The 12747-nt window shown below is 50.6% G+C and overlaps 2 protein-coding genes across 4 annotated transcripts in view; one reads left to right on the plus strand and one right to left on the minus strand.

Moving 5' to 3' along the window:
* NUMB (NUMB endocytic adaptor protein) overlaps positions 1–3237 on the minus strand; it is a 94772-nt gene extending 91535 nt beyond the window's left edge. For all 3 annotated transcript variants that reach the window (XM_065635370.1, XM_065635369.1, XM_065635367.1), the window contains exon 1: positions 3150–3237. The gene's annotated coding sequence lies outside the window, so the exon portion shown is untranslated. The remainder of the gene's footprint in view (positions 1–3149) is intronic.
* A 7702-nt stretch (positions 3238–10939) lies between these two features.
* Positions 10940–12747, plus strand: RIOX1 (ribosomal oxygenase 1). The gene has a single exon (XM_065636513.1). It carries the CDS (start codon positions 10943–10945, stop codon positions 12737–12739), a length of 1797 nt encoding a protein of 598 aa, XP_065492585.1. The 5' UTR covers positions 10940–10942; the 3' UTR covers positions 12740–12747.

Consider the following 12747-nt stretch of genomic DNA (forward strand, 5'->3'; position numbering starts at 1 on the left):
TCTTGACAAGCTTAGGCAAAACCGAAATAGAGCTGCTTCAGAAAAAAAGTGGTCACAGCCTCTTCCTCCTCCTATGCGAGCAGTAACATTTGCATAGGCATGAAGTCAGCCAGTTTAGGCAGCTGATCCAACTGAAGCTCAAGATTTTTCTGTACCGCTGTTTTCAGCTGGATCAGCAAAGAAGGACTGACAGAAAACCAGCTCCTTTTGGTGAAAGCTCTACCAGAGAAATCAAAGCTGCTCTGCTGGTAATGCAGTAACATGACTATAGAAGACATGTTAAGTCTTAGCTTGATCAGAGCTTATACTTGGTATTCTCTAGAAAAAAACAGAAAAGCAATATGTTCTAATGTCATTTATTAAAATTGAGATCCCTGAACTAAACACATAATCTATAATTTTAATATATGTTCCCTGATCAACAGAAACTACAAATGCAAGACTAAGGCCACGATTTCACATTAGCTTAAACCAAGCTTGTTTGATAAGCTAGCAAAATAAATAAAAATATAAATAACCTTTGACCCTTCCCCCAAAAACAGAACAAGGTCAGCACTGTTGGCTGAGTGCAGTAAGTAGGAAAGGACCCCAAAATCAGCAATTACATGAGCTTAGGCTGCCATGAGAATCTCTCACCTGAGATATTCTGTAAAACATCATTTCTAGAGTACAGAAGATTTACCTTTCTATAGCATCAGAGCAACTTATTTTTTTTCCAGTGTTGTGCAGCTCCACCAATATTACTACTGGAATAAAACAGCTATAGGCAGAATTCAAGAAACCTGTATGGTGCTGTAACAAGCTCTTACAAACACGATAAAAACTCTATAACAATATGTTTTCCTGATAGCCCTATTCCTGGGGAGGCAAGCACTTCTGCAAGGATTTTTGCTGTCATTTCAGGAGTTTTTATCCCACCACGCTCATTACGGTAGGAAAGAAAAATACTTACAGATCATTCTGACAGCAAGTAGCTATACAAAATGTAATACTTAGAAGCCTTGCAAGTTTTAAGAGTCCAGTGTGGCTTGTTGGTTTGTTTGGTTGGTTGGGTTTTTTTCTTCTTAAATGCATAATGCTGACAGCTACTAATACTAAATCAGAGGGTTTCACAAGGCCCCCATAAGAAGATAAGCAAACTTGTCTACTCTGTCTGGTTTACATGTACCTTCAGTTTCCACATATTTAAGAGAAGTAATAAATGCAGGAAAGTAATTCCCAGGCTGAAAAATAAATTTTCCGCTAATAAGGATTTAAATAGCTGATTTGAATTGCATTTCATATGTATACTTTAGGAAAAAAAATTCTTTGACGTTTTATGTTTAAGAGTTCTGTAAAACAGTTTTCACTGAGGCTTAAAACACCTTACTCAATTACAGATTAAAATGAGATTACTGTAGGGTAACTCAGACTATCAAAAGAGTTTAAGAATCACAGGCAAGGATGAACACATCTCAATTTTATTTTTTTGGACTCTCAATTTTATTTTTTTGGACTTTGCTCACATTATTCACTTCTTCTGTACAATTTTTGCTAAGGGAAAAAAAAAAAGCAGCATTTCCACAGAGAATTGCTAAGAGATGAAGAAATGGAAAACACACACTGATGAGCAGAGAAACAATACTCTTTCTCCATGGTAACTATTAACTTCTACATAATCATGAAGACCGTTTTAGCATTAACCACCATAGATCAATAAGTCAAATAGAACTGATGAGTCAGAAATCCATTTAAATATTTACTCTTTTTGCTACAAGCCATACCTAGAGTAATATTGCAGCCAAACAGAATGACTATGCCTTCCATTTTACCCACTCTCCTCATTCGGAAGCCTATCTGGAGAGGTAGGGAGATCAAAAATACAAAACAACAACAAAGCAAAACAACAACAAAAAAACCCCTCAAACTGTACAGTCAGACACTGCTAATGGTTATAAGCATCTCCTACTCCAGGCAGCTGAATTGAGAAACATTGACAACAACCTTGAAAACACAGTACCACACAGAAATAAAGCCAAAAAGCTCCCTTATCATTTCATAAACCATTAATGAGCAGGTTACATAAATCTACTGGACCGAAGAAGTTGTAGACCGGAGCTGCTGCAAGACATTAACTCTCCTCTGAGGGATGCATCATTTCATTCTTGACGACTGTTCATCTCCGTAAGTGCAATAAAAGGAGTCCGGAGCATCGCAAAGAGAAGCTGCCTTCCAACCCTCCATTATCTCCCGGGAGCCGAGGGAGGCGATGCCCGCCCCGGTCAGCGCCCACCGGGCACCGCGGCCCCTCCGCCCGGCGCTGCCGCCCATCCATCCCCCCTGCGCCCCGCAGGACCCGCCGAACCCGCGGCCCGTTCCTTTGTGCAGCCTGCCGTGCTGTCGCACAAGCAGAAAGGGACCGGCCGTGCCACGGACCGGGTGAAAAGCGACGAGTTTCGCTGCTTGCGGGGGCCCTTTCCTCTACAACTCGCGCTGCCGTCAGCGCCCCCGCCTCGGAGCCCCGTCCCGACGCCTCCCAAACTTCACAGCGCGGAGACGAGGCGGAGGATTCAGGGGAAGCCCGAACTTGCCGGAGCCCCGGCGGCCCCGCTCGCTCCCGCGGCCGCACGCAGGGCGGGAGGCCATACAAAGCGCCGCGCACGGCGACAGCCGGCCCGGGAGCGGCCGCGCCGGAGGGACCCTCTGACGGAAACCTGGCCGGGATTCAAGGCCTAGGAGAAACCGCAGGCACGGGCGGCCCGGGAGAGGGACACCAGGAAGCGGCGGCGCCCCGGGGGTCGCTCCCCCGGGCCGGCAGCTCGACGCTCGCCGCAGGGCCCTCGCCCCCGCGGGCTCCACCTGCGCCGGGCCCCCGCCCCACCCCACCCCGGGGATCGCGCCAGGGTCCACCCCAGCGCCCCTCCTCCCTCCCCCCGGGTGGGGACCGGAGGGCGCCCCTGCCTCTCCCCCGGCCCCCGCAAGCACCTTCCGGGGCCACCACCGCCCGCCGGCCCCCTCAGGCTTCCCCCGCCTCCAGCGCAGACCCCGCGCCCGGACCCCCCCCGCACCCCGCGGGGCTCGCACGCCCCCGCCACACCCGCCCACGGCTCCAGTCCCCCCGCCTGCCGCGGCGAAGGCCCTACCCCGCACCGCGGCCCGGCCGCGCTCACCTGCTGCCCGCAGCCTCCTCCCTCCAGCGCCTCCTCAGCCGCCCGTCGCCACCGAGCAGCGCCGCCGCCGCTGCCGCTCCCCCCCCGCCCCACCGGCAACTGCTCCCGCCCACGCCGCCCGCCACGCCCATCCCGGCGGCCCATTGGCCGCCCGCCCCGTGGTCCGGCCTTTGGATTGCTGCGAGAAGCTGCTCGTCAAAGCCTCGACCCCGCCTCTCCCCGCCCACGGGTCCTGGGTGTTTTATTCACGCCGGGGCTTTGGCGCCCCCACTCTTTTGCTGCTGCTCCTGATTGGCTGAAACGCTCGGAACGGAGGGTCAGGATAGGCTGCCAGACGTGCCAGCTGCGGTGATGGGCCCGCCTCTGCACTCGGCTCTAGGCTGTGTTGGCGCGGCGGGGAGTTGGGTTGCGCCGCGCCGCGGGAAGGCGGGTGGTGGCGGTGTGCGCGCCCCTCCCTGGGCTGTCAGGGCAGAAACCAGCACCCCTCCCCGCCTCCCGGAGACCCGCGGGCCTCCCATTGATGTCGGGGGTGTGGGACGTGCCTTCTACTAAGCGGTTGGCCGCCTGTCTGCGGTTTGGCTCGGCCGTGGGTCTCGTTCCCTCGCAGCGGCGAGGCAGCTCCGGGGCAGGCGGGGCCGCAGGGCAGAGCCGGCGAGCAGAGCCAGCCGTCGTTGGGGTTTCTGCTCTGCAAAGCCGTGGAATGGCGAGGCGCTGGGCTGCCGGGCTCCAGGAGCCTGCAGGCGGGCCCGGTGCAGTTGCGTGCCATGAGAGATTGCTCAGGGGCAGGCGCCGGCCCGAAACGTGTGGCCGGCACTGCTGCTGTGGGGGCTTCCCCAAGCGGGGAGGCGGCCTGGCAGCTGCCGGGGAGCCCCTCGCAGGAGAGGCAGCTGCCCCGCTGTGGGCTAGTGGCGTGAGGAGGAGGCCGAGGCCGACAGCAGCCGTGGGGCCTGGTGCCACCTCAGTTTCACCCCCAATAAGCTTCGTGTGAGGACTGTCACCTTCCCCAGGGGCTGCGGTGAGATGTGCACGGTAATGTCCTCCATCAGCTAGAGGCCGGGTTTGCAGGGGAAAGGCGAGCAGGCTCCTCTCTGCTGTGCGTTACCCGCCGTGATTGGGACTTTCTGAGATCCAAGATGTTCTCGGGTTTCCTTCCATGAGCCCAAGAAACTCAAGTGCGCCTCCATTTCCAAAGCAGAGGCAGTACCAGGTGCTGAATTCAGCAGGGAGGCTGCGCTTCAAAGGGAAGTCACCCAGGGGAATCCTCTGCGGGCAGAACCTGGGTGACTGTGCGCACAGGGCTTGGCCTGGGCACGTTATCCAGAACACACATTTCCAACAGCTGCCTCCTCTCGCCAGGCTTTCAAGCAGCTACTTCATCCAAAATGCAAGGCAGAGCAGTTCCCAGAACATTCAGCTGGAGAAAAAAAAAAAAAATCAGGAAATTGAAATGCAAAGATTACATGAGGTTTCTCTGCATCATTATCTTCCTTCTGCATGCACCACCCGCCCTGTTCCTTTTTGTTTCTGAATCAAGCAAAGAAACAGAGCAACAAAGAACGTGGGCCTTAATGTTAACTGGCAAACATGCAGAAAATAAAGCAACTGAAATCAGTGGGAATTTCAGAACATCATGTGCAAAAATCATTTACCAAGTTCACATAGGAGGTACTCAGGCCAAAGTATGAGTGTGATGCTGAGTTTCAAACTAATGCTCTGACCCCCAAATTACCCCTTGGTCACAAATTAAACTAAGAAGAAAATACCTTTTTTCTTCTTCTTCTATCTTTTTGCACATCCCTCATCTAGGAAAGCAAAACCAGAGAGCTGCCTTCCCTCTCACAGTTGCTTCTCAGTTACTTCCAGACTGCTGCTCTCAGCCAGGAGCACGACCTAGCTGTGTTTGAGCCAAACATATTCCAGACAAGACATTTAAACTGGTCCAGAGTTTTCTTCTGTTTTTATGAAACCTAGAGACATTCCTGTCCAGGCAGAGCTCTTCATATATTGCATTCCCAGCAGTTTCAGTTTAACTCTTCATCTTATTCACAGTCTCTGGATTTCTGACAATGCTATTTATAAAGCATGGTGCCCTAAACCTTTATTTCTAAGGAATAATTCCTGTATTATAAAGATACTGTGCTCCCAAATGAAAAGTATTTGAGGGCTGGCAAGGAGAAGACTGGGACATGCTACTGTAAATAAAGTTCTAATGTATGCTTCATATGTATAGCTTTTACAAATATTTATTAGATAACTAAATTGATTTGTTGCCGTTGCCGCTTCTCTGCTCGGCTGTTTGTATCTCTCCCTAACTTGACCTCCCCATATAGTCATTGCTGACCAAAGCGAAAGGGGGCTGTGGTGGGAAAGGAAAGGACGATGACCCTAAAGGTCACCGAGCTGGACAAGCTGCATATCTAACATAAACTGCACATTCGATGTGCTGCGCTGGGGGTCCAAGTCATGTTCTGTGTAGACAGTCTTCCCACAGAGAGTTTCCATGTGAGGGAGGAAATTAATTCTGCAAGGGCTGATACTGGACGCAAGGCTTCAAGGTGCTTTAATCCTTATGGATAACAAAGAACTGGGGGAGAATTCATAGTATTCCCAAGAAATCCAACCCAATTTCCCCCTTTCCACCATTTCTTTAAGGGCAAGAACAGGGTAATATGCAGGATTATTGGACTTGGCAGTTCCTGTCATGGCCACTTATTCCTGCCAGCAGAGCCGTTCTAGCTGAGATCCTCTCTGGTCTCAGTGGGATGGCAGGATGGTCCGCTGTCCCCTAAGGACCTGAGAGTATATTACACACACACTCATGAAAATGCAAACTCCGTATCCTCATTGCAGATACCCAGAGGCTTAACATCATTCTCCCCTATTGGCTATCTAAAACAATGTCCGTGATTAAATCTCCCTTCTCTAATCACACTGTAATATTATCCTTTCTAGGAACAAGCCATACCAGCATAAATACTACGACACAAGCATTTTTATGCTTCTATAACTGTGCTAACCCGAGAGGAATTCCATCTTTTTGACAATACAGGTAAAAGAGCAGGAGCTTGTGTGTGTGTGTGTGAGCACTGAAAATGTTCAAAGCTACTTCTAAAAGGTGTCATATTGTCTAGTAGCAATACAAATCTACCAAGGGAAGCAAATATGCATGTACTATGCAGGGTTTCCCCTGTCATGCTCTGAGTAGACTTGAACAATATGGTTACTAAACCAAGACATCCTGTTTGCACAGTATTTCCATCTTGGTAGTGCTGTGTCAGAGGTGAGCAAGTGATTTCAGAGTACTGGAGAAAAACTTCAGTGCAGGCAGCTTTTACAGGCAGTAAAAGGTAAAGACTTTTGCAAGGCTTTTGAAAAGGAGAAACTTACAGAAGAAGCAAATGTTGAATGGTGCTGCTATACATTAGCACGGCTATATGTTCATTTTGAAATAATAGGCATAAAGATATGTAATGAGCTAAGCTATGCCATTGCCATCATTAATACAGAAAGGATATGAATATCAAGAATCCTTTAAAGTCTTTCTTCCGTGGAAAAGCATCACCCAAGCAGCTTGTCAAGAGCCATAGTCTGTGCATATCAAAAGAATATTCTCTAGCACAAGATACATGATGCATGCAGGAACAGCTTGACTATACCTTCTGTCTTGATTGTCTAGATGTGATTAATCCTACAGGGCAAATACGTCATTCATGTTCTCTTTGCTTTCAATTTAGGATGGAGATTTTCCCCTCATGGCCATTTACTTCTCTCCTTCCACTGAAAAGCAACAAGACTGGAGTCCTAGAGTCTGCAGCTTTGTATTTAGTCACTGCCTACAGAGTCACTGCAGATGGTATCTGCTCAGTGCAACCAAATGCTAGATGGTGTCTATTAAGAGCACAAAAAATGCTCAGAATTATTTCTAAATGTTTAGAAAGTATGTATGCATTGTCAAGGGAGTGTGTGAGCTTAGTCAAGGGTTCTACTCAAATCCGCTATGTAAATTCAGCTGTAACTTACAAAGTATGAATTTTATTGTCACACGGGACAAGAGGAAATGTCTGTGCTTCCAAATCCCTCCAAAAAGATAATTTCAGCGTGAGGACTAGACCTTGTAATTATTACTTTTAGGAATTTGCTTTAATTGGACTGTTCCGTGGCATGGAAGGCCTCTTTTCTCAGTGGGGCTCTGTGTACAAGATAACCAGGATTAAAGACCACAACCAGCCACTGAATAAGAAAATCCCTGAGAAGAGAGAAACAGCTGGAGAGAGGCCAAAATCTCTGCCAAGAGATGCTTCAGTGAGTGAGTGCATTCACTCTGATGAGGGGAGCCAGAGGATAGCTCTTGAGAAACAGTTCCTGAATTAGCTTTCAGTCTTGTTATCTGGCAGTGAACTTTATAGCTTTCACAACAAGGAGCGGGCTTCACAATCCAGCCCAGTGTCCTTCCAGTGATGACACACTGGATGCCACTAGGCTGTACGAGGAAGATTGTCAGGTCTCTAGCTAAGGAAACCTGTTAGTGAAGGCTTGAAATGTGCTTTTTCCTTACTGAGTATTGCTTTTGGCATGAAAACAAAACTGGCAGTGCAAAAGGAAGGCTGCCAGCAAAGTAATAATGAAAAAAAGGATTAAACTGAGTTTAACTTTCTAAAAGTGACTGGTTTACATTAATGGTCTCCCGGGAACACAGAGAAAGTACTGGGCAGTTTGCATGGTGGTGAACAACTGACTATCCAATATGCAGAGGATTGCAAAGGATTTCACCTTTTCCACTCGTTAGTGAAGACTGCTCACAGCTTTGCAGGATCAGGCCTTATCCAAACTGCTCTTCAAACTTGAGATTTCCATTATTTGAACAGGGAATGGCATAAGGTTAAAATATCAAATGAACCCTACATCTCTTTGAGGTGTCACTTACTTATTTCTTTTGAAGTCACTTATGGTTCTTGAATAAGTTGTACTCACCAAATTTTTAATGTCGTCTTAAATAAAACGTGTGTGGCTCTTTGCAATGCAGCTTATATGCTCATAAAATCTGAGCAACTTTGTGTTAAATTCTAATTAAGAAATTTAATTGAGCATCCAATTGCTACTCTGTCTATGTGAGCAGCAGCTGGAGACTACCTAATCATTCAGAGATCTGTGGTACTTCCCTTTTGTTTATTTAAAGAGCTGTACGTGACACTCTTCTTTCTTTAAGACAAATTCCCTTGAAATATTGGACAATGAATGAAAACAGCATGTAGACCTTGTGGCTATTCCTAGACAACCATCTAAGTGTTCTGTAAGTGATACTGAAACTCTCTGTTTCTGCCTTAGGTCAAAACCCTTTCTTGTGTAATGCAGAAAAATAGCAACATTCTGTATTCTTGAAAGCATTTACTATTAGAAAGGCTAAATTGTCAAAGGAACATTTTATTGTCATAGAGATTTCACCACCATTATTTTCCACTGTGTCCTTCCCTCTGAGACTTTGTTATACATCAAAAAAAATCAAATGTCAATCATCTGTCTCTCGGTGGTAGAAAGTGATATCCTTACAAAGATCAGAGCCCTCGAATGAGACTTTGAACCTGCTGTACTGGTAAACATCCAGAAGAGCTTTGCTGTAGTCATTACAGATATTCTGGTGTAACCCAGGTCAGCCCCTGTGCACAGTGCCCAGCTTCTTCTGAGAAGTATCAGTTGCACTCCAGTAAATTAAACGGCAACACAAATAACAACCCAGATGCCCAGGTTTTTCAAAGGTCTCCCCTCCCCAAGCCTATTTACCCATGCTTACATATAATTAAAGCACACAATAGCCTAACTTCTACCATATTTCAAAGCGCCTGCATCTCGGTTTTGTTGAGGGCCCAGTTCTGTTGAAATGGTTTCAGCTGATAAGATTATTCTGGTAAGCAGGGCTTAACCTTGGGAAAACAAAGAATGGATTGAAATAGAGAGTTCACCCTTCCCTTCTCTTCCAGCCTGCACATGCACGCCCGGGCTGCTTGTGCTTCCCTCTCGTTTTAAACCCCATCCACGCCACTCAACTTGCCAGGAAAATGCGGCATCTCCTTCCACGCGTGTTTCCCACCGCAGGGGTGCAAAGCGCTGATCGGCCTCTGCCACCTGCTGGCAGCGCCGAAAACGTTCAGGACCTTAAATGGGAAACAAAAGCGCTGCCTACAGACAGCCAAAATCCAGCTCTTTAGCTAAAAACCACCGTAGTACAAACAGGATGACTTTGTGCTGCTGTCGTTTTTCCCGCAGCTTCGGCTGCAAAGGCTGTGCCGGCAGAACCTTGTCAGAAAAACACCTTCAAAATTAAAATAGTTGTTATTGCGTATGTACAAAATGGGTCTAGGCCGCTTGTGGCACAGTGACAGGATGTGAGGCTGATTTGTGCTGGTTTTAAGGCAATTAAAAAAACCTTAAACCTCTAGGATGTCTGCATCTGTTCTAGAAGTAAGACTTAACAGCTGAACCCAACCTCATTAGGCCTAACTAACGATTTCTGGTCCTGAGTTGTGGTAAAACGGAAATGCAGATCTCGGTTAAAACCCTGGCAATGGCAGAGTTAAAAGAGGTAAAAAAATCACTTTTCAGCTTTGTATCCTAGGCCCAGGATGCTAAATGGCCCACGCAACAGATCTGCACATGCCGTGTGACTGTTAGCTGCTTGTTTAACATAATGTGTGAAGCTGATATTCGTATCTGTGAGAGGTTAATAACGCCTTTGTGAGCCAGAGGGTGCCCGGGCACGCTTGGGTAATTGCTCCAGTTGAATGCTTTAGACTCCCAGCAGCCTCTGGAGATGAAATTCCCACGCAAAATCCATTCTGATGAATTATCGGTGTCCATCAAAGATTTTTCTCACAGAAGTGTTGCATAGTGAATTTCTTGTACTGAAGCTTGTTATTGATCAGAAAACCATCAACACAGCCTGGCAATACAAACCCCTATAGTTTTTCGCATTTGCCATGAGCTGGGTCTCGCTGGTCTGTCCTCTGCCCTCCAGCAAAGCTTCTTGTGCCGAAGCTGTAGCCTCCGGGGACGCAGAGCAGCCCTCGAGCTGCCCTGCAGTGCCGCTGACACCATCCTTCTGGGAAGCTTCAGGCCTAGGAGAGAGATGGCGAGACAACAAAGGTCTGTCCAGGTTATTAGGCAGCTAGTGGATTTAGGAAAGGGAAAGAAAAAAAAAAAAAGACACTACATGACATGACAGGCTTCTGGTTTTTGGGATCCTTCAAGAGGACATGTCCTTTCACTTGGCATCTCCATTAGAGGCACAAGAAAGGAGAAGAGAGATGGCACACCAGAACTGGCTCCATCCAACTTGGATTTCTATTCCTTGTGCAACAGAACCTTAGGATGAAGTTTTCCTCATCTCACCTCATTAGGCTGTAAAGTAACTCTACACTGTCCCAAAGCACAACTTTGTGGTACACCTTCGGAAAAGCAAGATTGCGTGCTCAGAGCATCCTTACAGAAAGCAGCTTTCCAGCCAGGGAACAGCTGTGGCGACGGCAGCTCCCAGCGGGATCACCTCACCTTTCCTTTATGGGGCAGGGGGATGGACCTACGCCTGGTATATTTTAAGTGGATATGATGATAAAATATAAGACATCCCGTCTTATACAGCATCACAAGCACACATTTAATGCTTCCTTCCGCGGGCAGACGTGCGGCCTTTCCACGCGGGCCCCACCTGCCCTGACACGCCGTGTCCGGGGCGGTCCCGGGGCGCCCGCAGGGGAGGCCCCGGCGGAAGCGGCCCGGCGGGGCGGGGCAGGCGGGCGGCCATGGCGGCGGGCGGCGCGGAGCTGCCGCGGCAGCAGCTGGGGCGGCTCTCGGCGCTCTCGGTGTACCGCCGGGCGGCGGGGGCCGGGCGGCTGGAGCGGCGCCGCCGCGGGACACCGCTGCCCGCGGGCGGCAAACGGGCCAAGGCGCGGCCGAGGCGCCGCGGGGCGGGAAGCGGCGGCCCGGAGCCGGAGGCCCCGCCGCTGAGCGCCGCCGCGCCTCCGAGCCGCGTGGAGCCGGCCAAGGAGCGGCCGAGGAGCGGCGGCCCGGAGCCGGAGGCCCCGCCACGGCCGCCGCTGAGCGCCGCCGAGCCCCCACGCCGCTTGCAGCGGGCCAAGGCGCCGGCCCGCGGCCCCGCAGCGGAGCGGCAGGGCGGCCCTGCGGCGAGCCCGGGCGGCCCGCGGCCGGCGGGCGAGGGCGGCGGCGTGGTGGGGCTGCTGCGGCGGCTGGGACGGCTGGAGGACAGCCGGCAGCGGGCCGCCGAGCTGTTCCGGTGGCTGGTGGCCCCGGTGGCACCGGGGAAGTTCCTGGGGCAGCACTGGGAGCGGGCGCCGCTGCTGGTGCAGCGGGGCGACCCCGGCTACTACGCGGGGCTCTTCTCCACGGCCGACTTCGACGCCGCTGTGCGAAGCGGCGAGGTGCACTTTGGCACCCACCTGGACGTGACCAGCTATGCCGACGGGGTGCGGGAGACGCACAACCCATCCGGCCGGGCCCTGCCCGCCGTCGTCTGGGACTTCTACCAGAACGGCTGCTCCCTGCGGCTCCTCAGTCCCCAGACCTTCTCCACCACCGTCTGGCAGTTCCTCTCCATCCTGCAGGAGCACTTTGGTAGCATGGCAGGGGCCAACACGTACCTCACGCCACCAGGGACACAGGGCTTTGCCCCTCACTATGATGACATCGAGGCCTTCGTGCTGCAGCTGGAGGGGAAGAAGCGCTGGCGTGTCTACCGCCCCCGGACAGATGCTGAAGTGCTGCCCCAGTTCTCCAGTGCAAACCTCACACAGGCTGAGCTTGGAGAGCCCATGCTGGAGACAGTGCTGGAGGCTGGGGACCTGCTGTACTTCCCCCGTGGCTTTATCCACCAGGGTGACTGTCTCCCCGATGCGCACTCGCTCCACATCACTGTATCCTCCTACCAGAGGAACTCCTGGGGGGACCTCCTGGAGAAGCTCCTCCCAGCTGCCCTACAGATGGCCCTGGAGGAGGACGTGGAGTACCGGCAAGGGCTTCCCATGGACTACCTGCGGTACATGGGGGTTGCCAATTCGGAAGCAGTTGATGCTCGCCGAACGGCCTTTATGGAGAAGGTGCAGAGCCTGATAAAGAAACTCGTTAGCTATGCGCCCATTGATGCTGCTGTGGATCAGAGAGCCAAGTCATTTCTTCATGACTGTCTCCCGCCGGTGCTTACGCAAAGTGAAAAGTCACAGAGTGTGTATGGCTTCCCGGCCCGGTGGCAAGATGGAGGCCCCCGCGATGTCGATATACTGGTAACAAAAGACACAGAAGTACGTCTCCTTCGCCATGGCATTGTTAGATTGTGTAATGAAGAAGCGGGTGTGATGCTCTATTACACAACAGAAAATTCGAGAATGTATCACAAGGAAGAACCCAAGTTCCTTGAGATAGATCCTGAGTATACAGACAGTATTGAATTTCTCCTGTCTTCCTATCCAAACCACATCCGTGTGGACAGCCTTCCATGTGAAACCTTGGAGGACAAGATTTCTCTAGCCACGCTGCTGTTTGAGAAGGGCATTCTGACTACAAAGAAACCTCTGGTGCAAGTGTAACTCTTATT

This window comes from Caloenas nicobarica, chromosome 5 (assembly GCF_036013445.1).
Source record: "Caloenas nicobarica isolate bCalNic1 chromosome 5, bCalNic1.hap1, whole genome shotgun sequence".
In the NCBI taxonomy this organism is placed as follows: Eukaryota; Metazoa; Chordata; class Aves; order Columbiformes; family Columbidae; genus Caloenas; species Caloenas nicobarica.